A 24,693-nucleotide genomic window follows, 5' to 3' on the forward strand; every position below is an offset into this window, starting at 1 on the left:
TTCCCCCAGGAGCCCACGCTGAGACAAGGACCAGAGGCCATGTGAGGCATGCAGGAAGGGCTCCATGGGGGTTAGGGAAGTGAGATGGAGGAAAGGAGCCCCGCAGAGTCCCTGCCAAGGAGTGGGGGATGGGAGCTGTGAGAAGCGTCTGCTGGATACTGAGTGCTGGCCTGGCACATGGTACTATCATTTCACTGAGCCCTGGGGCAGCCCTGTGACATACTGCTTCCCTTTACAGATGGGGAAACGGAGCCACCTGCCTGGGGCACACAGCTAGCAAGCGCCCAGAGCTCGGGGGAAGCCAGCAGGGGCAGTGGTAGGGCCCAGAATCAGGGCCGAAGGTGTCAGCCAAATAACAGGAGCAGGAGCCCAGATGGCTCCTCCCAAACGGAGGCCTCGGCCTCTTACCTCTGGGGCCTTCGGCCAGGGCTTTAATGGGTCTGAGCCTCAGTTTTGTTTTATATAAAATGGGACCAAAACCAGTATCTAACCCTATGCTATCTCAGGAATCAACGGAGATGGTGCCTGGGAAGGGCGTATCCTGAAGAAGGGCTTTGTGCCGCCAGCCCGTGGCTTAGCGGATAAGTGCGCGTGCTCAGCTACTGGCAGCCCGGTTCCGGATCCCGGGTGCGCACCGACGCACCGCTTGTCTGGCCATGGTGGCGCAGCGTCCCACATACAGCAACTAGAAGGATGTGCAACTATGACATGCAACTGTCTACTGGGGCTTTGGGGAGAAAAAGGGAAAAAAAAAAAAAAAGGATTGGCAATAGATGTCAGCTCAGGGCTGGTCTTCCTCAGCAAAAAGAGGAGGATTGGCATGGATGTTAGCTCAGGGCTGATCTTCCTCAAAAAAAAAAAAGGGGGGCTTGGCAAAGGAGCCTCCTGCAAGGCCACGTTGGGGTCTTTGTGGCCGGGAGAGGAGGGGGATTAGGGAAGGTCGGGGACCAATGGTGATGAACTCGAGGGAAGAAGCCATCTGGGCTGAGGACGCCAGGCCGAGGAATGGGGCTTCATCCCAGGGCAATGGGGAGCCAGGGCTGGTGTGTGAGCGTCATAGGAAGGGTATCACAGCTGCGCGTGGCAAGCTCTGCCGGGAACCTGTAGAGGGATGGCTGGTGGATCAGAGTGAAGAGGACGGGTTGAGAGCACCGCCTTCAGTCCTGAGACACAAAGACGTTGGTAGTAACGTTTGTTCCCTTCCACAGAAAAGCCCCTTCTCTCTCCGGCCCCGCCCCCGCGGAATCCTGGGCTCGCGCTTGCGCGCAGGCGGCAGGGAATCCCCAGCTCCGAAGCAGCGCGCGGGAGGGGGCGTGAGACGGGAGTTCCTTGCGCTCCCAGTCCTCCACGCGCGCGTTGCCAAGACGACCTCGCGGGACCGCGGGGGACCCCCCCCCGAGCGCGCACTGCGCCTGCGCCTGCGCCGGGGTGCTCTCTTCCCGCGCCAAGGCTGTCCCGTCGCGCGCGAGCCAGGCAGAGAACGCCGCGCTCAGCGCGCGTGCGTGGACTCCCGCCCTGTGGGCCGGGGAATCCTCACCCGCCGCAGGGCGCACTGGGGGCGGAGCGGGGAAACCGGCTCAAACCCGGGTGGGGTTCGCTGAGGAGGTGGCGGGGGTGGGAGCGAGAGCCGGGTCTTTTCGAGCTTCCCGCTCCCGCCCTCGCCATCGCCTTGGCAACCCAGCGCGCGGGCCGCAGTGCGGGGGTGGCGCGGGCCTCGGGGAAGCCGGGCCGCTGTGCACCTTGCGTGGGGCTCCGCGCCTGCGGCCGGGGTTCCCCCTCGAGGGCCCCGGGGATCGGCTGGGGAGGGTGTGGAGAGGCGAGGAGAGGGTCGGCGCCGAGGGAGCCTCCAAGCACGGGGAGAGGGCTGTGGGGGAGGGGAGAATGGGGAGAGAAGAGGAGGAGGGGTGGGTGCCGGAGAAGGTGGGGGAAACGCGAAGGGTCGGGATGATAGGGAGAGGGGGACAACAAAGGAAGAGAGGGGAAACTTGGGGAGCAGCCAAGGGACACGGACAGTGTGACGGGGACAAAGAAGCCCATGAAGGGGACACTGCGGGTGTGGGGGTGACGGGAGGGGAGGCTGGGAAGAGGGCAGGCACCTTCAGGACCCCTCCTTCCGCAGTTTGGGCTGGGGAGGAAGGGAGTTTGCTGCCCCAGAAGATCGCGGGCTAGAGTTTCCGGATTTAGAAAAGAAAAAAGACACCGAGTTGAAGTGGACTTTCAGATAAACAAGGAGTAATTTTTAGAAGTATGTCCCATTCCGTGCCCTGCCTTTTGTCTGGCAGTCCTCATCTTGGTCGCCTACCCCCACACCGCCTGTCCCTTGAGCCTTTCTGAAAGCCGTGGGGACCTCGCCGGATGATGCCTTTGTCTCCCACCTCCCTGGTGCCCACAGCCTTGCGCGCCGCGTGCCTCCTATGCCATCTCCCCTCCCCCTGGCCTTGAACACCAGCCTGAGGGCGAGTCCTGGCCAGGCAGTGAAGTGCGCAAAAGCGCGGCACCCGCTTACGCCTCCAGGGGCCTTCTCTCTCCCATAACCCTCCCACCCCACCCAAACTCTCCACCATGGGCATGGCCCTGCTGAGGTGACATGTCCCTGCCTGTCCCAGGCGCCATCGCCTCCTTCAGGGCTCTCTCTAAGCCTGCTACCCGGGGAACCCCCACCCGCCTGGCTCCCCCTCAATCTCTGGGCACGTGAGCATATAGTAGGTGCTCGACGAAACCTCGGAGGGGGATTTTGTGGACGCAAGCATTGGGGAGGGTTTGATTTCTCAGCATGAGAGCTGCGTTTTCCCTCCCATGGGGGCACATACCCTCTCTAGGCCTTCGTACCCTCCAACAGAGCGATTTTCCTTTTATCTTCTCCTTTGGTTTCAAAACGTGTAAGATAATAAAATATTATGGAAAAGCTAATAACAGAGGAAGATCAGCCTCCAGGGCCTTTCTCTCTCTTCACTTCTCGTCTTTGCATTTCATACTTTTTTGCCATCTGAACACTCCAACAGTCAGGCCTTGGGCCTGGCGTCTGCTTAACAGGCCAGGAACTCGGGCCCAGCGATCATTTTCCCCAGCGGCATGTTATTCTGGAAATGGCTATGCGGTCCCCCGGGGCGGGGGCGGGGGGGCATGTGGGTGCACCTTGTGTTTAGTTCCGATCTCCTCGGTAATGCCCCTGCAGAAGCAGGTCCTGGATCTTTTGTGCCATGTCCTAGGGGTGCTTTCCAGGGCGCTAGCTGGGCAGAGGGTGGTGCTGTCCCGTTATTTGGAGCTGGCTAACTCCTGGGGTGGTGCTGGGTCAGAGCTGGCCTCTCATCAGGCAGGCCGGGGTTGCACGGGCCCCACATTCCCCTGGGGGAGGCAGAAGGTGAACAAGTGAACAGACCACACCAGGGACTGAGGGCAGCAAGGATAGTAAACTAGAGTGACATGCCCAGAGAAGGGACGACTCTAGGCAAGAGGTGACATTGGACCAAGCTCTGAAAGACAGTAGGGGGTGAGGAGACCCAGGGAAGGGTGATCCTGGCAGAAGGAACAGCAGATGCAAAGGCTATGAGGTTGGACCGCTTAGGGCAGACGCTGGGGGTGGCCAGAGTGTGGTGCGCAGTCTAGGGAGACAGTGGAAGGGCTGGGACAACGCTGGAGTGGAAGTCAGATGGCGCGGGACTTTGGGGGGTCGGGGGGAGGGAGTCAGGGTCCTCCTGTTGGTGCAAGGAGGAGGGTGCTGGTTATGCGGGGCAGGGATGTGACCAGTCATATGAGTGAGGATGGAATTCTGTGGCTGCATCAGGAAGAGACTGTGCGGAGACAATGGGGACAAGACGAGCTGTGGGACTGGCAGGGGTGTTCTGGGGTTCGATAGGGCAGTTGTGGGGTTCAAGGGCAAGGAACCGCCCCCACCATGCGCCACCTTGTCACCGCTGGCTCCCGACTCTCCCTCCCTGTGTCCGACCTAGGCACGGGCCTCAGCCTTCCCCCACGGGCGGGGAGTCAACCCCATGGAGGTGCTGGGTGGCGCCCCTCTGTCGGGTCCCCGCGGTTCCCGCAGCCCTCCTGCTGTCAGCTCTCAGCCTCCATAACACAGACCCCGGAGGCCCCCCGCCCCTTTGTTCTTTTCCTCCACGCACGGTCACGGTCACGCTGGCGGCTCTCTCTGAGCGCGTCTCGCACACACAAGGAGGGGGATGCGCTCCCAGTGGTCCCCCACCCCGCCCCCGCGGTCCGCGTCCCCCAGCCCTGCCCGCGCCGCGGAATTCCGGCCTCGGGACCCCGCCCGGGGAGCGCATACCTTTCACGAGATGCTCTCGGCGGGGAGTGGGGGGGATTTGTAGGGGGAGGGCTATTTTTAGAATGGATGGAAGAAAAGAGGGGAAAAAGACAACAACAAAAGAGGATGGAGGCTCGTAGAAGCCTTCTGGCTCCCAAGAGGACACCCCCCTCACCCCCGGCCAAGGCAGAAGGTGGGTGGGGGTTCAGAGACGGGGCGGGCGGGGCGGCGGAGGCAGGGGCGGCGAGGGAGAACACGGTGGTCTGGGAAGGCGCCACGCTTCCCGCAGTGGAGCGGGAGCAGAACAGCAAAATGCAGCCGGCAGCCCCACAGGCTCCCGAAAACCGCAGGGACCCCCAGGGGTGGGCGCTGTGCAGTCGCTGGAGGGAAACCGAGGCTCAGAAGGCGGCCTGGGCAGGGCCAAGGTCACGGGAGGGGCCGAGCCGCGGGCTTCCCCCTCCTCATCACCTGGAGACCCAGCCCCCGGGAGCAGCATTGTTCTGATTTGGTACAATGACCTTCCCAGTCCCGCCGCCCAGGCCTCTGCCATTCACGTTCAGCGGGGTCCCCAAGTCGTGCAGGAAGACGGGGGACGTCACAGCCCAACCATGACATAGAGGAGTTTTCTGTGGTTTGTTTTCTGGCCACCCCGGGGTCCCCCTCCCTCACTGGGACCTTCCAGCCTGGGCAACGTCACCAGCTGCCCGAAGCCTCCGGGTTCCTCCTGGACCCCCCAGGCCCCAGAGCACGCTCAGGGGCGCGGGGGCTTAATTGCCTTCCTCTCTCTCCCCGGCTCCGCTCCTTCCCCGAACACCGGAGCGAGGCCCCCAGAGTCACGGGCGCTGGGCCCCGGCCAGGGGCTCCCCCTCTGGGTCTCAGTTTCCCCATCTGTGAAATGAGAGCCGGGGGCCGGCGGCGGCAGAGGGGCCTCCGAGCCTTTTGAGCTTTCCCGGAAATTTGCAGGCGCGCCCCTGGGGGAGGGGCTTGCGCGAGACCCGGAGGGGGATTCCCTCCAACCTCGGCGAGCGGCGGCGCGGGGCGGGGGGCGCGGCGGCGCGGCCGCGGGGCGGGGCCCAGGGCGCGGGCGGGGGGCAGCGCCGCGGCGGCGTGCACCCCCTCCGGCCCGGCTCGCACGCCCCGGCCCGGCGGTGCGCTTGGCTTGGCGCTCGGGCCGGCGCGGGCCCCGCCGCTGCGGCCGTCTCGGGCCGGTGAGTGGGCAGGGGGGTGGGTCGCGGGGCGCAGGACCCCGCGGGGCTCCCCTTCCCCTTGGTGGGCGTATGTCGGGCAGGGTGTGCCGGTCTCGGGGGATTCAAAGGGGGAGCTGCGGAAGGGAGGGAAACCCCCTCCATTTCTCCCCCCAACGCCAAGCCCCGGGTCAGCTCCAGAACCGCCTCCCCCCCGGAAGGCTCTCGCGCTCCCGAAATTTGGGATGTGCAGACATCCCCCAACCGAGGTGAAGGTGGGGACTTGGAAACACTCCCGCGCCATCCTCAGTGTGGGGGGGGGGACTGGCCCCGTTGCCCCCTCCCCTTCTCCCCCGCCTGTCTCTCTCTATGTGTGGCGGGGATTCCCGGGCTGGCCCCGCTGCAGAGTGGAAGGGAACCCCCCACCTGCCAGCCTACTGTGCGTTGAAGCTCATGCTCTGCTCTGTTCCCTAAGCTTCTCCCCCACCGCCAACCCCCCAGTGACGGGGAGATGGGCCGGGGAGATGGGCCGAGGCCCAGAGAGGGTTAGAACTTAGCCAAGGTCACCCAGCAGGGCAGGGCAGAACTGGGTTTGTCGTGGACTCGCTAACCCCAGAATCCAGCTGGTGGTGTCAGGCCTGGGTTTACCGGTGAGGGTGGGGTGTGAGGGGCTTGTCTGGGGGCCCCGCAACGGGGGACGGGGGTTCCTTACTCTCTCCAAGTCTCTCCACCCTGCTGGAGGCCGAGGCATGACTGAATGGAGAAGCCCCTGCCTGGGTCCCTCCTCTGGGCTCCCAGGGCCCTCCGCTTCCCCTAGTGCCCCCTCCCACAGCCTCCTCAGGCTGCCCAAGACCTCGAAGGAAATAGGGGGAGGACTTCCAGAATAATCTGCACTCTGACGCACTGGCATGCTGGGTGACCTTGGACAATTGCCCTGCCCTCCCAGGGCCATAGTCAACTCCGAGGTCCCCCTGGCTGGAACAGGTGGCCATTGGCCCCACCCCAGACCCCTGTGGAAAGAAAGGGCAGCTGGGAGGTTCCCAGCTGGCAGTGTTTCTCTTTCTAGCCCTCCCCACCATGGGGCTACGCTCTGCTTCCTTCTGCCCCCTCCTCCAGGGCAGCCCCTGGGTACTGTGTGCTTGTAGGGGGATTCTGGAAAGAGCCTGTGTAGCCAGAGTGAATGCCGTGAGGGACCTCAGACCCCAGGGCAGCTGCAGAGAGGGAGGATTTGGGGGTGGCCAAGAAGATAGCTGGTGCAGCCAGGGATTCCAGGGGTCCTCACGCCAGCTCCCCCCCTCACCGCCCAGGTCTCCCCATGGTGAGGGAATTGGTGGGGACATGGGGGAGGAGGACAGGGAACAGCATGGGGAAAGGCAGACAGAGCCTTTAGTGTGCAGTGTCTGGTGGAAGGAGGTGGGCCTCCAGGGAAGGGGCCTGGCATGGGAGAAGATGTCAGCCGGGGCTCACCGAGGGCCCTGAGGGAGAAAACAGGGCCCACTGGGCAGACAGTGCCACTCATCTTACGTTTCCTTAAAACTCGCAAGGTTACCCAGCTCGTGGGAGCACAGATCTGCTCTGCAGACCATTGCAGTCTGTGGGCTGTCCGCATCCCCCCGCCAGGGCCCTGCCTCCACCCCACACCCCACGTCTGGTCCTTACAGGTGGAGGGGGAAACAAAGGTGGCCGCAGCCCCCGCCGGCCACGTGGTGACCCAGCAGGACTGAGGGACAGGCTCTTTGGTGGAGACTCATCTGGGAGACCCTTGCATCCCAGGGTGAGTGAATCTCAGACTCGCGTCACCCTTGGGGGTGTGGGTGGCCCAGGGGTTGGATAGAAAGATTGGTGACTTAAAAAAGTGCCAACGTTTGAAATAACGCTAACAATATAGTAATAATAATAATAACGACTCTGCTTTCTAGAGCCCCCTCAGAGTCACTGTCCACTTTCTCTCGTCACCGGTGGTGGGGAACCTGCTCAGAGAGGCTGCGTGACCCTCCCCGTGTCACACAGCCAGAAGGGGGCAGTTGAACCAAGTGGAAGGGCCCTGACCCCCCCAGTTTCCACCACCCAGTTCCCTGCTCCACCCAGTCAGGAGCAGCCCTTAGGGACTAGCTCCTTTGCTCCGTCTTCTCCTGTGAACATTGACTGACATTCTGGGGTCGGCAGGAGCTGCCGATGAAAGTGTGGAGAGGACAGAGGCGCCAGTCCCAGACATGTGGGGTCATTTAGTCCATCGACAAACACCAAGCAGTTACTGTGTGCCAGGCCCTGAGCTGGGCACTGGGGACGCAGTGGGTGCTGAGGTGGGCCCAGGTCAGCTCTTGTGATATGTGGGGGAGGACAAGAAAACATGGTGACGTATTAGAGAATAACCGGGGTGGGGGCAAGGGGGAGGCTTCCATAGGTGGGCAGAGGGGCCTCTCCAGGGAGGTGACCATGAGCTGAGACCTGAAGGAGGAGGAGGAGCTGGCCAAGCAAGAGTTGGGAGAATAGCATACCAGGCAGAGGGAACAGCATGTGCAAAGGTCCTGAGGCAGAAAGGAGATTGGCACGTTTGAGGAACAGTGAAGAGGCTGGTGTGGCTGGAACAGAATGAGCAAGGTGGAGAGAGGAGCAAGATGAAGGCAGGGAGGTCTGCAGGCAGGGGCTGAGGTGACGGAGTAGACTGCAGAGCAATGAGGAGCCATGGAGGGTATATGAGCAGGGGAGAAACACGGTCTGATTTATGATTTTCACAAGCTCCTCTGGCTGCCGTGGAGAGCTGGGCTTGTCAGGGCAGGAATAGAAGTGGCAGAAGGCCACAAGGGAGGCTGAGGAAGCATCTGGGTAGAGTCAGCTGGGCCAGGACCAGAGTGGGGGCCTCGGGGATGGAGAGAAGTGGGCAGATTCTGGAATTGAGCTGGGCATGGAGGATGGACTGTGTGTGGCCCGGTTTCTGCCTGATGCTGACAAAGGAAGGAGTCATTGTGCCAGGGGAAATCTGGGAAGGCATCCTGGAGGAGGTGTTCTTGCTCTTTGAGCTGGGTCTGGAAGGGCACGTAGGAGTTCGCTGGTGGCCAGCTGGAGCTGTACCTGGGATCTAACTGTACCATGCCATGAGGGCCACGGGGAGCCACTGAGCACTTGGACTTAGGAGCAACATGATCAGATTTAAGCAAGGAAAGATCCCTCCAGGGAGCCTGGCAGAAACTGGAGTGGAGTCAGAGAGGCCGGAAGGCGCTTCTGAATTTGTCCAGGCCGTGGTCAGAACAGCAGCCACTCGGAGCATCCAGTGAGCGCTTGCTGTGTGCCTGGCACATTTGAGGGAGATTAGCTCCCTGGCCCTTCCCCCTGCCCTCAGGGGCCCTCACTGCCCTGCTGAGGAGATGATGCTCAGAGACGGACAGCCCCTTGTCCATGGCCACTGTAGGAGTGTCCTGGGGCTGTGGTCACAAATGACCACAGCCTGGGGGACTTAAACCAGGGGACTGTATTCTCTCGCAGCTCTGGAGGCCAGCAGGCTAAATCTGGATGCGGGCCGGGCCACGCTCCCTCCGGAGGCCCCAGGGGAGAGCCCTTCCTGCCTCTTCAATCGCTGGGGGCTCCTGGTGTCCCTTAGCTTGTGGCTGCATCACTCCAGTCTCTGCCCCTGCCTTCCCATGGCCTGTGTGTGTCTGTGTCCTCAGCTGGCCTTCTTATGAGGACGCCTGTCATCGGGTTAGGGCCCACCCTGATCCAACATGACCTTTTTTAATACAACTACATCTGCAAAGACCCTGTTTCCAGATAAAGTCGCATTCTGAGGTCCTGAGTGGACATGAGTTCTGGAGGGATGCTGTTCAAACCAGCATCGCCATGCTGCGCTTCAGAGTGAAGCTTCTGCCCCCAGGGCCTGTGTAGAGGCAAGGGCTGCAGGGGTGGGGAGGGAGGGGCAGCCTGGAGGGAATCCAGGGCCAAGGATGGGCAGGCCTGGGGTCCAGGATGTGGGGCTCACCGGCAAGGAAGAGTTAGTCTGGAGCCTTCCAGCCTGAACATGAGGAGGGAGGGGACGCTGGTGTCTGGGGCAGGGAGGCCACTGCCAGCAGAAAGGACAGGACAGCCCCAGGTGGGTCCCCTGTGGGTTTGGCAGCAGCTCCAGGACCCCCGCTGCACTGTGGGGACTCCGTGCTTATGACAGTCAATTCCCTGGCTGCTTGTCACCCCCAGGCTTCCCCCTCCTCCAGAGCAGGGACAGAGGGCTCGGTGGCTGCCCATGGCGAGGACCAGGGGTGCCAGGTGCAGCCCTCCCCACCCCTCCCCGGCCTGTCTCCTCCGTGGGCTGTCTGCAAGGGCCGGGTATACTTATTTACTGACTCAACATCTGATCTTGCTCGCTGTCGTGAAACATGACTTTGGGGAATTTTGTGTGTCTTCGTCATCACAGTATCCCCACCTCAGGGTACAAGCATTGCATACAGATGCTCAGTAAATGCTGAGAATGAAGGATGCTTCTCCGAGTCCCTGAATCCTGGAGGGCCCAGGAACAAGCCCCCTGAGATGCCTGCCCCAGCTCCCCTGGCCTCCTCTTCCTTCCTGCCCCAGCCTGTTCACCCACCCTAGGGGCTTACCCTCCATGAATTCCCTCTGCTCGGTTCTCCCGCACACACAGCCCTGTGGGGAGACCCTGCCTACCTCTGTGACCCGCCCCACTGTTGGCCTGTTCACTCTAGCCACCGGTCTCCCTTCTCTTCCTCAAAAGTGCCCCCTCGGTCCCCCCTCGCTGCCCTTGCTGTGCCCTCTGCCAGGTGCACCCTTTCCCCACCTCCTCCAGGGCCGGCTCCCTGGCCCCTTTCCAGCGTCGCCTCTTCTGAGAGGCCTCCCCTGACCACACTAGTGAAACCCTCCTCATCCCCGTTCCTGTCTTTCTCAGCTTCATTGGATCTGTTTCCAATGCATTTGTGTGTCTGGGATTCTTACTGGTCCCTTATTGGAGAGGGTCAGTTCCCTCTTCTAGAAGTTCAGCTTCAAGAGGGCCAGGTTTGTATCTGTCCCAGACTCTGCGTCGCAGCACCAGACTCAGAGAAGGGCTCGGTGGGTATGTGAATGAATGAACCAATGAATGGGTGAATGAGTGAGTGAACACCTTCCCCGCCCTGCCGTCCCCACAGTCACAGGAGACTCACAGACCAGCCTCCTTCCAGGCAGCTGTCAGTGAGACCCAGGATGGGTCTGAGATTTCTGTGGATGCACAGCTGGAGGCTGGGGGAAGGGGGCCAGGCCGTTTCCCCTCAGGCCTCTGCCTCTGGCTCCTACAGCTCCCGTGAGGTTCTCCCAGGTCGCCTGCAGCTGCCCTGACTTGCAGCCTAGCCCTCAAACTTTTGGAGGAGAGCGGCCACCGCTCCCCTGCCCAGTCTGCAAGACATGTCTGAGGTGCGAGTCCTGGGGGCTTCCCAACCCACAAGCTCATTTGCAGGCTCCTCTGGTCCCCTCCACCCTACCGTGAGCTGAGAGAGACTCTGTCTGGAATGGAGACTCTGGCAGCCCCCACCTGGAGCCCACCTCTGTCCACGCCTGACCCCCATCGACACTGCCAGCTGTGTCTCAGAGGGGTGAGGTTCAGGCAGGCCACGGGGCAGACTTGGGCAGGAGGGGGTTGCTCACCAGGTCGACCATCCTAAGTTAAACCCCTTGGAGGGGGTCCCTGATCCCTCAGTGCGGGGGAACCCAAAGGGGAAAGAGGGATCTTTCCAGAGAGAGAAGGTGGGTGCAGAGCCTGGGCAGGGCAGGAAGCCTGGAGGGGTCTCTGGGGGCTGTGGCCAATGCTTTTGTGAATTTCGGGACATTTACATGTTGGGCTTGAATTCAGAAAGCATCAGATGCTGCAGGAACCCCACAGCAGCCTGTGCAGGCTGGGGTCAGCCCATGGGCACAATGTGAATGCTTCTCGTGGGGCAGGGACCTGGATGTGGGGCCAGGGATGGGGGCGGGTTGTGCAGGCTCCGGCCATCAGGGGCTGGGGCAGTGAATGCGGTGCGGGGATGTATGCCAGATCCCAAGGGAGACGTGGGTGGCTCCATCACATTGTGCTTTAGATAGAGCCCCCAGCAGCCCAGGCAGGGGAACAGCAAGTGCAACACCTGGAGGGTGAACGGGCTGCAGGGAGCCTGGGGAGGCCTGGTGGGGGCCGGCGAGTGGATGCGGGTGCAGGAGGGATGGCAGCTGCTCCTGCGTGCCTGGGAACGCATCCCTTCAGGGTCACCACAGCCCAATTCCTGGTGCCCCTGTGGATGCAGCGGGGCGTGGATGGTCCCCAGGCCTTCACTTGCCAACCGCCACAGCCCTGGGCACTGTCACTGTGGCCAGGCCTTCCTCAGGGTGTCCCCAGCAGGCTGGGATGAAGAACAGGCTCTTGAGAGGACAGAACTGTAGCCCCATCTGCCAACCCTGGGCCGTCACCTGGCCCTGCTTAGCCTCACCACTGCCACTGGCTCACAGGACCACCCCTGCTCACTCACTCACTCCTGTCCAGCTATATTCTGGATGCTGCAGAGGAAACAAAACATCAGCTGCCCTCAGGCAGTGACGAGCAATCAGATGTTCCTGACCAGTCCAAAGCTCAGAGCTAGGAAGAAAACAGATGGGGGGCTGGGAGACAGATGAGGGGAGCTGCTGCCCCCGGGGAGCCCCCAGGCTGGGGCCCACAGAGCCAGACGCAGTCACCCCCAGGCGGGTGGGGGTGTGGGGGACCACAGGGTGACGCCGAGCTAGTGAGGCTGCCTGGGGAAGGAGGAAGAAAGGACTCCCCACTGCCCAGTCCCCAAGGCTCCTTGCAGCCGCCATTAACGTTGAATGAATGTCACCCAAGGCCACCCTCAGTGCTAGGGGAAAAGGGCACACAGTCCCCATTTTGGAGACCCCTAAAATAGCTCCCGCTGTCCTGCCATCCTGCAGTTGGTTTGGGGGGTTAGGACTGGGGGAGGCTGAGTCCCAAGGAAGGTGGCCTTGAACCCATCTCCCCAGCAGGCACCACTGAACCCCTAGAAGCCCCCACCCCTGGCTTCTAGGCACCCCCTACTTGGCAACATCCTGCTTCCCCACCCCAAGGCTCCCCCATACGGAGGAAACGTCTGAGGAGGTCATTTCAGGAGGGAAGTGTCCAGTCGTTTTGCAAAGTTGTCCCCTCAGCAAGTGCGCGTGGAACCATCAGCCCCCAGGCGCGCAAAGATTGAGGGGTGGCTGGAGTTGGGGACCCAATTTTGGGAAAGGGGTGGCTAGGAGGTCCCGAGGGCTGTCGCGGGACGGGAGTTGCCGCTTCGCTAAGGTCCCCTCCATCGCGCGGGGCAGGAGAGCGAGTTTGAGGACCAGCCTTGCGCTGAGGGGGCGAACCGCGCACCCGGGAGCGAGGCATCTTTAAAGGTGGGCGGGGCTTGTGGGGTCGCCAGGGGCGGTGCCAACCCAGGCTCGGCCAATCGGCGGCGCCGCCCGCGTCGTGCCGCCCCCTCCTCTCCCGGCCCGGGCGGGCACTCGCCCCCCAGCCGGGCCCGTGCACAGGGCGGCGGGGAATGCGCCCGGCCCCGCCGCCCCCGGGCCCCGCGCCCGCCCGCTGCTGCCTGGCCCGGCCGCGGCCCGGGCCCCGGCTCCCGCCCAGGGGGCCGCGGTCGCGCGGGACCCTCTGCACTCCAGCGTCGTCCGCCCGCCCGAGCCGAGCCCCGCAGGTACGAGGTGGCATAGGCAGGGGCACCCGGGGAGGGAGGCACGTCCCGGAGGGAGACGCGGTTTGGGGCCGGGGTCAGGAGGGAAGGTTTCCGTGGGGTCTGGAACCCAGGCGACGTGGGGAGGGGGGGATGTGTGTCTGTGCACTGCCTGAGTGAGTGAAGACTCACGAACTCCCCTGGGTTTGATTTGGGGGTGGGCAGAGCAGTGAGTCCCTAGACTCCATAGATACGGCGGCGCGGCGGAGGGCACTCTCCAGAGAGGGGAGCTCTCAGGGTGGAGGCAGTGACCCAGGGCTGACTTGGGAATGGGAGGGACCAGACCCTCACTACTGGTCCCTAGATCCAGCAGTTAGGGGCGCCCGGGCAGGGGTCGAGGAGCCGGGCCCTCAGCCCTCCTTGGACAGAGGTCGGGGTACCCAGCGCAGGGCACTGCACCCGCTGTTCTGGAGGGCGGGGCCGCAGATGTGAGTGCTGGAGGCTGGGGGCCGAGCCGGAGATGCTGATGAAGATGGATGGGAGTGGAGGGGCTGTGGAGGCCCCTGTGAGAAGGGCAGAGCAGGCTAATCGCACCCTGCTGGCTGCTGGCAAGTTCCTGTTGGGTGGTACGCCTGAGGGGATCGGGCAGTCAGCCAGCGCCTTGCTGCACCCCTCCAGGGCAGCCCATGGGATCCTGGTCCCCCTGCAGAGGTAGGGCCCAGAGAGTGCTGGGGGGAGGGGTATGTTGGGGTCCTTCCCCACCCTCCTCAGGGACACATGACCCACTTCTTGCCCACACATCCTGGAAGGTTCTGCAATGTGCTGCTCTGCTCGTGGTTCCTGGGAGCGGCAGGGTGGGCATTTCACCCCACGGGGGCTCTGCCTTGGAGACTGATGGGCAGGGGGCACCTTCTCCTGGTCCAGCTCTGAAGGACGGAGCGTGGCATCAGGCAGCAGCGTACTGGTGGCCAGGTGCTAAGCATTTTCCCTGTGAGACTTCATTCCATTCTGGCCACCAGCCCTACTGGGTGGGCACCAAGATGCCCCTTTATTGAAGAGGCAGCTGAGGAGGGGCAAAGACTTCATCCTGGCTGGGATGCCCCAGGGTCCCTCCCAGGCAGCCACTGCATCCAGCCCGTTGTTTGTGAAAGGGCCTGTGGGGCCTGGTGGATTCTCTCACTTCCTGTTGGGTGGGAAAGGTCAGAGGAGCCAGCCACCCTGCTCCACGTCGCCTGCCCACCCTCCTCCGCTCCTCAGGAGTCCTCCTGGGTCCTCTCTGCTCTGCTTGGCCTACAAGGTTCCCCCACAATGTCTCCTGGCATGGAGTGAAAGGGGAGACTCTGCTCATACCCCTGCCTCAGCCTTCAGGGAACGGAGGTCTCGTGCCCCCAGACACACAGAGAGTTTTGGGAATTCCAGAAACCCTCAGAACCAAATGCAGCCCCTAGGTGTTCCTAACCTTCTAGGGGAACTCCTTGGTGAACCCAAGGGCCTTCACCCAGAAAAACACACTCTTTCGTGGACAGCCAGACCTTGGCTGGGGTTTCAGAGGGGCTCCTGGTTCTTTGGGAATCCCTGAGGGTCCCAGGGACCCCAGCATTAGGCCCACGTTGCAGCGGGGGAGGAGAAGGTGGCCCTGGGAAGGGCTGGGGTCTCGTCCCCAGGGCCCTCTGGTCCCACTCAGCCTGTAGGAACAGTCTGCCCCTTTTTCCTCTGGGATCTCAGGCAGGCCAGTCAGTCTTTTCATTTCCTCTACAGTCGTGGGAGGGGTCAGGCACTCATCACACCTGTACCCTGAGCTCTGTGGCCCCTCAAGGGCAGGGCCAGGCTGGCTCCCTTTCCAGATGGCAGCTCGTTGAGGCTGGGCAGATCTGCCACCCACTGCCCCAGACAGCGCTAACTTGTTCTCTGCCCTTCCTGGCTGTGTGACCTTGGACAAGGTGCTGAACCTCTCTGAGCCTTGTGTCCCGTCTGTAAAATGAGAGCAGGAACGTCACCTGCCTCGCTGAGTGACAATAGGAATTAAATTCGATGATTCTGATGAAGAGCTCAGCCCCCAGTCAGTGCAGGTACACGTTAACGTGATGGGCACTGGGAAGGCCCTCCACTCCTCTGCCCTCCCAGAAGTCACCTGCTGCCTGTCCCCACCCCCCACCTCCTTCCTGCCCAGGGCACCTTAGGACGCAGCTGCCAGGCCAGGAGGAGCATGGCAGACACTCGGCTGAATTTGGCCTGTGTGGTCGGGTGGCTGAGTCACATCCCCAAATTGCATCTCCATCAGTGCATTTCGGAAGGTCGTTTGCAGTGCCCCCCACCCCCTCCCAGTCCTGGCTGCCAGGCCACCCGCCTCTCCCGCCTGTGCCCCCCGAGCCCTGGGCTGGGACCTTCTGCACCTTCAGGAGGGATGGTGGGAGGGGTGCCTGCAGGGGCTGGGCTGCTGCGAGTGTCCCTGGTGGCAGGCAGAGGCTGAGCCCAGGGGTAGAGTGGTACCCAAGGATGGAGAGAGAGATCAGAGCCAAGGTCGGTGTTATAAACTGTGAAGTGCTGAGCCTGCGGGAGGCCTGGCCTTGTGAACTATGAAGTGTCAGGCCACAGGTGGCCATGGCCTGGATGATGTGATGGGTGGGAGTGGTGAGGGAGGGGACGGTCCTCAGACTCAGGAGGTCCCTCAGCTGTGGAAGCAGTGTTTCTGGTGCTCCTGCTGTGGGCTGGCACCAGCGTCTGGAGCCATGTAGTGAGTGGGACGGAGACTGTCTGGGGGCCCAGACAAGGGCACAGGTGGTCCTGCAGTGCGTGGGGCAGACGCCCTGGCCAAGGGGGGCTGTGTCTTGCCCGGTAGCACCGCTCATCTCGGCGTGTCCTGGCGCGACACTCTCCGTGTCTGTCACCCCCCGGAGCGCGGGTTCAGGGCCAGGAGGTGTCCTGTCTGTGCACACATCACCCTCCCACGTCTGGCACATGGGCCCCCCGTGCATGCTGGCCTGGCCCTTTCAAAGAGGATGACACTTGGCCCGCTGGCTGGCCCTGCCTGGTTTGTTGGGAGAAGCCCAGGAGGCAGCCCGGACCAGAATCTGCCCTGTGAGGAAGTGGTCCCTTCACAGCATGGTGCCTCGGTTTCCCCACCTGTAAAACTGGCCAGATCCCAGGACCTCCTTCTTTGGGGTAGTGTGAGGACTAAGGAGAAGCTCTGTGTGAAGGACGGAGCCCTGGAACGAAGTGGGATGTTCAGTCGGTGTCGGCCGGGGAGGCAGCGGGGTGCATGTGAGGCTGAGACGGTGGGCTGGGGCGGGGGACGCCAAGCTGGGCAGGGGAGGGTCTGGCAACTCAGGACGCGGGAGACTGGACCCCAGGCAGCCTCATCATGGCCATGTCACTGTCATCGAGGTCCCTGCTCTTGCACGTGACGCCACATGACACTGCCCTGTGCAGGGGCAGAATCCAGGGATGTCAGGGTGATCAGTCAGTCTGCTCCTTGGAGCCTGGCAGGGAAACTGAGGCTGGCCCGAGGTCACAGGGCTGCGCCGAGCGTGTCTCACGAGGCCCTGCAGAATTAGTTCTGGGACCCAAGAGTTAAATCCTGGATTGCCACGTTGGTTCTGGAATCTGTTCAGAGATCACGGCCCCCTCCACCCAAGGCAGGAGGGAGCTGAGGGTCTTGTAGCCACAGCCTTGGTCCCCAGTGTCCCCTGCAGCCATACCCTGCGTCTGCATAAGTGTGCTTAGGCCTTTGGACAACTCTCGTGGAGCACCCAGAGGCTCAGTACGGTGAGGTTCACTTGTCCAGGGGCCTGGAGCTCAGAAGGAGACAAACCTGGATTGGAACCGCCTCCCGCCTGCTGCACATGTACATGGCTTCTAGTCCTCCCAGGCAAACCCTGCTGGCAGATTCCATCGCCATCTCGAGGCATTCAGAAGTGTTTACTGACAGTCAGCTCTCTGCCAGGCATTGTTCTAGGTACTTGGAGACACTGAAAGTCAGTGGGCAAAGGTCCAGTAGGAGGGTGTTCCAGGCAGAGGGCACAGCAGGTGCAAAGGCCCTGAGGCAGGACCAAGCTTGTTGGGATTGGTAATGGGGAGGTCAGTGTGGCTGGAAGAGTGACTCTGGGGAGAGTGAGAAGGATGAGGTGGGTGGGAGCCAGACCACAGAGCACCTTGTGGCCATGGTGAGGAGTTTGGTTTTTATGCAGCGGCGCTGGGGAGCCATGGGAGGGTTTTGAGCAGGGGAGGGACATAGGCTGACTTGGGTGTATCTGGGATGGCCAACCCACGTGTCAGCCACTCTGGATTCATGACCTCCTGAGCCTCAGAATGTTCTGGGGTGGTGGCAATGGTCCCTGGCCGGTTGGCGGGGCCCTGACGTCACTGTGTCCCCTGTGCCCCTGCAGGTCAGCACAGGAGCCCAGCCTCTGAGCCATGCCGGGCCCCGGGCGGCCTGCAGCAAGCCCGACCCCTGCACCCACATAGTCATGAACAGCCACAGCCACAGCGGCTGCGGGGGGCGGCCACCGGGCAGTGGGCTGGGTGCCCTGGGCCGGGACCCTCTGGACCCCGAGGCTGGCCGCCCCCCGCAACCCCCGCATGGCCCGGGCCTCCAGGTGGTGGTGGCCAAGAGCGAGCCGGCCCGGCCCTCTCCCGGCAGCCCCCGGGGGCAGCCCCAGGAGCAGGAGGAGGAGGAAGACGAGGAAGAGGATGAGGCGGGCCGGCGCAGGGGCTCGGGGAAGCCTGTGAGTGTGGGCCACCGCCTGGGCCACCGGCGGGTGCTCTTCGAGAAGCGGAAGCGCCTCAGCGACTACGCCCTTATCTTCGGCATGTTCGGTATTGTCGTCATGGTGACCGAGACGGAATTGTCTTGGGGCGTCTACACCAAGGTAGGCACCCAGGGAGGCCTAGGGGGCCCCTTGGGCGTGGGGTTGGGGACCACATCCGCCCCAGGAGAGGATGGTGGAGGATGCTGGGGAGGCTCTGGAGGTGGGGAGCGGTGCAGGGGGCTGCCGGGCCTCTCACTGTGCCCACTCCTGGGGGTAGCAGGCAGGCTGCAGATGGGGGCAGAAGGTTCCAGCCCATTCCTTCTGCCCTGTACCACGGGGCCACACCCTGGCTTAAGGTGGGGAGGGGGCTGCCCCCAGGACAGGCCTGGGCCAGAGAGTGGAGAAACAGCTTTCCCCCTTCAACAGTGGTCATGGCCCGGTTGTGAGCCTGGCCAGGGGTCCCCGAGTGTGTGTGAGGACGGAGACAGGGCAGGGCCATGTTAACCTCTAAACTGTGAAGTGCCAAGGCTGGATGAGGCCAGGCCTTATAAACTGTAAATGCTGGGACCACAGGAGGCCAGGCTTTATAAACTCTGAGGTGTTGTGCTTGCCTGAGGCCAGGCCTTATAAACTGTGAAGTGCTATGTCTGCCTGAGGCCAGGCCTTATAAACTGTAAGGTGCTGTGGCCCTTTGAGGCCAGGCTTTATAAACTGTAAAGTGCAGAGCCTGCCTTGCTGTCAACCCAGGCCCAAGGAGTAAGGACAGGAGCGTTGCTTCTTGAGCAGAGCGCCTAGGTGGGGTCAGGAGGGCTGCCTGGCCCCCCTCCTCCCACCGTCTGCTCTCTTTGCCCAGGAGTCCCTGTGCTCGTTTGCTCTCAAATGCCTCATCAGCCTCTCTACGGTCATCCTGCTGGGCCTGGTCGTCCTCTACCACGCCCGGGAGATCCAGGTCAGTGCCCAGCTGGGCCGGGCAGCCCCGTCCTGGGCCCCAGAGCTCTCCACACCAGCCACCAGGGACCCCAACCCCCTAAAACATAAAAGGACAAGTAGACTCCTTATAGAAAAAAAAGACCTCCGTGAAGACCCTGTCTAGGTCACTCGAGATTTCCTTGGAACGCGTGTTTTAATTTTCACTGACGTTTGAGAGAGCAAGCGGCTGGTGCGGGAGTGGTGGTGAGTGGGGCTGGTCTGCTGGGCCGTTTCCGCAGCTCTGGGGTCCTCGGAGGTTTTGCCATGGGAAGCAGTGTGTGTAGCGCCAGGCCCCTTTTCCTCTTTGATTGAATGCCGAATTTGGAAAGATTTATTACATACCAAGGAGTTTGTTCTCTTGTTTCGAGGATTAATCAAAAGCAGGTTGGACTGAGGGAGAGCCAGCTCAGGGCGTGTGGGGCGGGTGTGCCCATGGAGGGCTGACGTCACTGGCCGGGGCTGGCACCAAGACCCAGGGATGCCGGAGGTCGACAGATCTGGCTTCTGACCTTTGGCCTCTGACTCCTGACCTCAAGGAGCCATGGTCTGGTGGGAGATGGGTGTAGGAAAATCCTGCCTGGCTCGCACTGTGTGCAGACATTTGTGGGGACACCCAGGGTCTGGTGCTCAGGGGGACCCTGGATGTGGTGGGGGCAGCAGAGAGGGAGTCGGTGACTCCTGGGCTGGAAGGAGGCAGTTGTGAAGTTACAGGCACGGGGGACAACAGTGTGGTGGCTCCTCAAATGGTTAAACACGGAGTTACCACGTGACGCAGCAACTCACTCCTAGGGAGAGACCCAAGAGACGGCGCCCACGTCCACGCAGAGGCTGGTACACGGGTGTTCGTAGCAGCACTGGTCACAACCACCAAGAGGCGCGACAGCCAAGGTGTCCGTGAACTGCTGTCGAATCAGTGCAGTGTGGTCTGTCCACACGGTGGACTGTTGTTCAGCCAGAGAGGAGCGAAGACTGAAGCTCTGGTGGGGCTGCCTTGACGAAGCGCCCCAACTGAGTGGCTTGCGGCGCAGACACGCTGTTGCGCGGAGCCCTCACGTGGCCTTTCCTCCGTGCCTGCGCGTGCCTTGTGTCTCTTCCTCTGCTTATGAGGACGCCAGTCCTCTTGGATCAGGGGCCCCCCTTACAACCTCATTTAACCTTAGTCACCTCTTTAAAGGCCCTGCCTCCAAATACAGCCTCATTGGGGGGTTAGGGCTTCCACACGGGGATTTTGAGGGTCACAGTTGAGTCCGTGACACTGCACCCTCTGGCCCGTCCCCACGTTCATGTCCTTCTCCCATGCAAGATGCAGTCACCTCATGCTGACAGCCCCAAAGCCGTCCCCATCCTGCCTCCACTCAAGTCCAGAGTCTCGTTTCGGTGTCATGTAAGGCAGATTTGGGTGAGCCGGAGGCAAACTCCTCTCCACCTGTGAACCAGATGGGTCGTGTTCCTCCAAAAGACAGTGATGGGACAGGCCTGGGATGGACATTCCCATTCCAGAAGGGAGAGCTCCGCAGGAAGGAGGGAGGCGCGGGTCCTCAGCGAGTCTCAGAGCTGGCAGGGCACATTCTGTTGGATTGGAAGGCTCGAGGAGGGCCCTCTTTGGCTCGGGGCTCCCCTTCTGGGCCCTGGGTGGTGGCCTTTTGTGCTGCCTCCTTCACTAGTATGGCGTTTTCGAGGTCCGTGCCCGTTGTAGCACAGGTCAGGGCGGAGTACCAGCCCGGTGTGCTGGCCGCACTGTTGGTCCTTCGTCCGCTGAGGGACAGCTGGGTGGCTTCCACTTTGGCGATTGTGAGCAGTGCTGCTGTGACTGTCGTGCACGAGGGTTTGTTCCGACTCCCATGTTTATTTCTCTTACCTACACGCCCGGGAGCAGGGTGGCAGCGTTGTTGGTAACTCTAAGTTTTGGGGAGTGCCCGTCACACGTTTGGTTTGAGTCGTGGCCAGCCCCGAGAGCTAGGGAGCGTCCCCTACAGGCCATGTTTGTCCTGGAGGCCGAGCCCACGGGTCGGCCGGGGTCTCGAGGGGGCCTGGGCATGTGTCCGAGACCCACGGCCATCCTCCGCAGCTGTTCATGGTGGACAACGGGGCAGACGACTGGCGCATCGCCATGACGTGTGAGCGCGTCCTCCTCATCTCGCTGGAGCTGGCTGTGTGCGCCATCCACCCGGTGCCCGGCCACTACCGCTTCACGTGGACCACGCGCCTGGCCTTCACGTACGCGCCGTCGGCGGCCGAGGCCGACGTGGACGTGCTGCTGTCCGTGCCCATGTTCCTGCGCCTCTACCTGCTGGGCCGCGTCATGCTGCTGCACAGCAAGATCTTCACGGACGCCTCCAGCCGCAGCATCGGCGCCCTCAACAAGATCACCTTCAACACGCGCTTCGTCATGAAGACGCTCATGACCATCTGCCCGGGCACTGTGCTGCTCGTCTTCAGCATCTCCTCCTGGATCATCGCCGCCTGGACCGTGCGGGTCTGTGAGAGGTGCGCCCCCCACCCCCACCGGGAGCCCCAAACCCAGGCCCCGTCACCTGACCCCCGACCCCAGTGACCCCATGCCCACCCACAACTTCAGTGACCCAGGCTCCCCCGGCCATCGCTTCCATCCCCTGACCCCCAGCCCCTGCGATAACCCCCTCCCTCTGTTCCTGGCCTCAGGGACGGTCCCTCACATGCAGCCCCTTCATCCTGGGGCTCCAGCTTTGTGTCCCCAGCCCACCCCGACCCACACCCCTCTGAGGGACCAGCCCTTTCCCCTCCCCCTGCCCCAGGGGGTCTTAGGCTTCTCCCCCCGCCCCTACTGCAGGCAGCTGACCCCTGACCTCCACCTCTGACCTCCGGCCCAGGGTGGTGGAGGCAGCAGGAACAGGGCCCCCCCACCTGCCTGTCTCCCCCACAATTTAACCTGCTCTCCTTCTCCCCTCTGCCCACCCCGACGGACTGTAGGGAAAACATGTGAGTCCTCCCCTCGGCCGGCCGAGCTATGTGCTGTGTGCGCAGAGCTGCCGTCCTGCCCGCCCGCCACCACCGCCAGGAATTTAAGATTAGCTGCTGCGAGGGGGAGGGGCCGCCAGGCTGCGGGGGTCAGGCCCAGGGCTGCAGCCTCGGGGTCCTTGTCTCCCAGGTCGGGGGACAAAGGGCTCAGCTTGGGCGTCTCCTCCGAGAGTCCAGTGGGTCTAGGCTGAGTGACAACTGACCCAGCTGTGGGCACCCAGCACGGGGTTTGCCCTGAAGTGCCCTGGAAGGTGGCGGGCTGTCAGCCCAGCTTACAGATGAGGAAACTGAGGCTCTAGGGGCAAAGGGGTTTTCCCAAGGGTCCGACTCCTGCTCGGCTTCAGAGACCCCAGGGGGTTCCTAGAGAGGGAGTGGCCCCACTGGGCCTCTTGGGGCGCCGGGTGCCTTGTCCTGGGGCACCTCCCCTGCCTTGTGCCTAGCTGGGGAAGGCCCTGGAGGGGTCTGTGGTGGCTGGTGCTGGGACTGGGTGTCCTGGGGGGTTCCCTGGGCTGGACCTGCACCCCCCAGACCCTAGGCCTCACCCCTTCAAGCCCCACGTCCACGGCCCTTGCCTCGGCCTGACGTGAGGCTCATGGGGGGTGGGTGAGGGCCCAGCTCTTCCTGTCATAAGGCTTACCGTCCTGGGGTCACACGGGGTCTCCTTGGACCCCTGATACACCCCACACCAGTTCCCACAGCCCCTCCCCACCCCGTCGGGCAGGTCAGGATGGGGTCTAGGGAGTGGGAGAGAGGTGCCCTCGTCAGGCATCCCTGAGTCATTGCAGGGGTCCTGGTGAGGGGGGACGGGGCAGGGCCAGGGGGCAGCCAATCCTAAATTCCGAGCCCCGGCCTCTGCTTGATGCCCCCTCGCCTGCCTCGCTCCCCCCCGCCCCGCCTCCTGCATGCCCCCACTCCCAGGTCCTGGGTGGTCCTCCCACACCCTCCAGAGCTCCCGCCGGGCCTGGGGCTCCCCGCCAGCTGCTAGAGGCCCGTCTTCCTGCCTCCTGGGAGTGGGGTGCTGGTCTCCCAAGAGGTGGAGGCCTGGGCAATGTGGGACTCAGGTGCCTGGGTGAAAGAGGGGGTTCAGTCCCTGTGCTCCTCAGCAAGCAGGCTGGAGGGGCCTGGGACGGTGTCCGACCCGCTGTGGGCGGGGACCCCAAACGTCAGACCTGCTGGGGAGGCCTGCATCTCTCCCGCTGTCTTTTGGTGTCTCCGTCTCCGTCCCCTCTCGAGCCTCTGACTCCAGCCCCATCTGCCTGGAACAGCCCTGCCCCGGCCGGGGGACCCCCCCCACTGTGCCACCTCAGTTGATCTCTAACCTTGCACCCCCACCCGGGGAGGTTTCCACCCATGGAGATCAGGTGGCCTGAGGCCTGGGATGGAGGGAGCCAGTGGGAAAGGGCTCCGGCCCCTCCGGGCTACAGGGGCCGAGCAGGTGGGAGAGGGCTGGAGCAGAGCCTCGGGGCCCAGACCCGGAGAGCCGGCCCTCCGCCCCGGCGGGGCTGACCACAGGCGGAGGCCGCTCATTTGTGTCGTGTGTGACCAGGACAAAATCATGTCCTTTGTGAGGCCTTGGGGTCTGTCCCCCTGGATACCAGAAGTTGAGCCCCAGGCCTTTCCCCGGGGCCAAGCGAGCTGCCCCTCCCTCCAGACCCAGAAGACCCTCAGGCCCAGAGTTGGGGGGACGGGGGCTACCCTCTGTCCTTTGCCTTTCCTTCTTTTCCTGAGTCCTGGGGCATGACTCTCCAGCTTCCTGCCTCCCCGCATAGTCCTCCTCCCTCCTCTGGGCCTGCTAGCGGGGGAAGTTCTTCCTGATGTCTGACCTAAATCCTCACCTCCACTCCCTGCCGCTTCTGGCGCCCATGTCCACCCGTGTTGGCGTCTGTCTATGTGTCTGTTTTGGGGAGGGGGACTGTGTGCAACAAGTGGACACAGTGGCTGCACCCTCACCTGGGTCTCTCTCTGCCCTGTAACCGGGGCCGGGGAGGCCAGGTGTCATGGGCAGCTGCTTGGGGGTTCGGTGAAGGGAGAGGGCTGGAAGGGATGCTGGGGAGGAGGGTGCGGGTGCTCCTGTCCTGTGGTGCCCTTAGGAGCATACGGGGCTGCCTGGGCCCTGATCCCCTCCCTCCCCGCAGTGGCGCCTCTGTCACTGTGACCCCTCAGAGGGATCAGCTCCCCGAGGTCGAGGCCCCCACGCAGCTGGGTGGACCCGGGGCCCTGGTGTCCTGGCGCTGCCCCAGGGGGTGTGATGAAGGCAGAGGGAGCAGCGTGGACTGACCGGGCCCTCTCGCTTCCCCAGGTACCACGACAGACAGGAAGTGACCAGCAACTTCCTGGGGGCCATGTGGCTCATCTCCATCACCTTCCTCTCCATCGGCTACGGTGACATGGTGCCCCACACCTACTGTGGGAAGGGCGTGTGCCTGCTCACCGGCATCATGGTAAGGGTGAGGGCCCTCGCACACCTCCCGCGATGGGGAGCTCACCCCATGGCAAGCTGTACCAGGTCAGGCTTCCTCCTTGTGTCAGCCCGCCCCTCCATCGCCCTGCTCCTTCTCCCATGTGTTGTGGAATCCGCACCCGCAGGCATCTGGGGCTGTCTCCTCTCAGCTTTTTCAGCCCAGATGTGCAGCACCTGCTGTGCCTGCCAGGGCAGATGCTGTGGTCCACTCTGAACAGAGTGTCGCTGTCACCCCTCTATTCTCGGTCCACTTAATTCGCAGCCCTTGGGTCCAAAGTGAGGGCTTGGAGCTTCTGTGCCTGTTTCCCCGGCGGCAACCACGGCCTGCTTCCTCTGCTTGTTGTAAGGACTGAGTCCATTCATTTCTGTGAAATGCCCAGAACCGTGAATGCCCCGGACACCCCGTCAGCCTCCTTTGAGCCGT

General features: G+C 62.8%; 1 protein-coding gene across 8 annotated transcripts in view; it reads left to right on the plus strand.

The window, feature by feature from the left end:
• The first annotated feature begins 6,192 nt into the window (after positions 1–6,192).
• KCNN1 (potassium calcium-activated channel subfamily N member 1) overlaps positions 6,193–24,693 on the plus strand; it is a 30,022-nt gene continuing 11,521 nt past the window's right edge. For 4 of the 8 annotated variants that reach the window (XR_009223131.1, XM_058563721.1, XM_058563724.1 and 1 more), the window contains exons 1-5: positions 12,978–13,118; positions 17,480–17,962; positions 18,696–18,791; positions 20,880–21,298; positions 24,108–24,249. Coding sequence is in view for 7 of the 8 variants with exons in the window: in XM_058563721.1 (XP_058419704.1) it covers positions 17,561–17,962; positions 18,696–18,791; positions 20,880–21,298; positions 24,108–24,249 (1,059 nt within the window). In the remaining variant the exon portion in view is untranslated. Of the gene's footprint in view, positions 7,220–12,976; positions 13,119–16,460; positions 17,050–17,479; positions 17,963–18,695; positions 18,792–20,879; positions 21,299–24,107; positions 24,250–24,693 lie in introns of those variants that run through there. The other 4 variants (XM_058563725.1, XM_058563723.1, XM_058563726.1 and 1 more) reach the window with 4 other exon arrangements.

Source organism: Diceros bicornis, chromosome 20, assembly GCF_020826845.1.
Source record: "Diceros bicornis minor isolate mBicDic1 chromosome 20, mDicBic1.mat.cur, whole genome shotgun sequence".
NCBI classification, from domain to species: domain Eukaryota; kingdom Metazoa; phylum Chordata; class Mammalia; order Perissodactyla; family Rhinocerotidae; genus Diceros; species Diceros bicornis.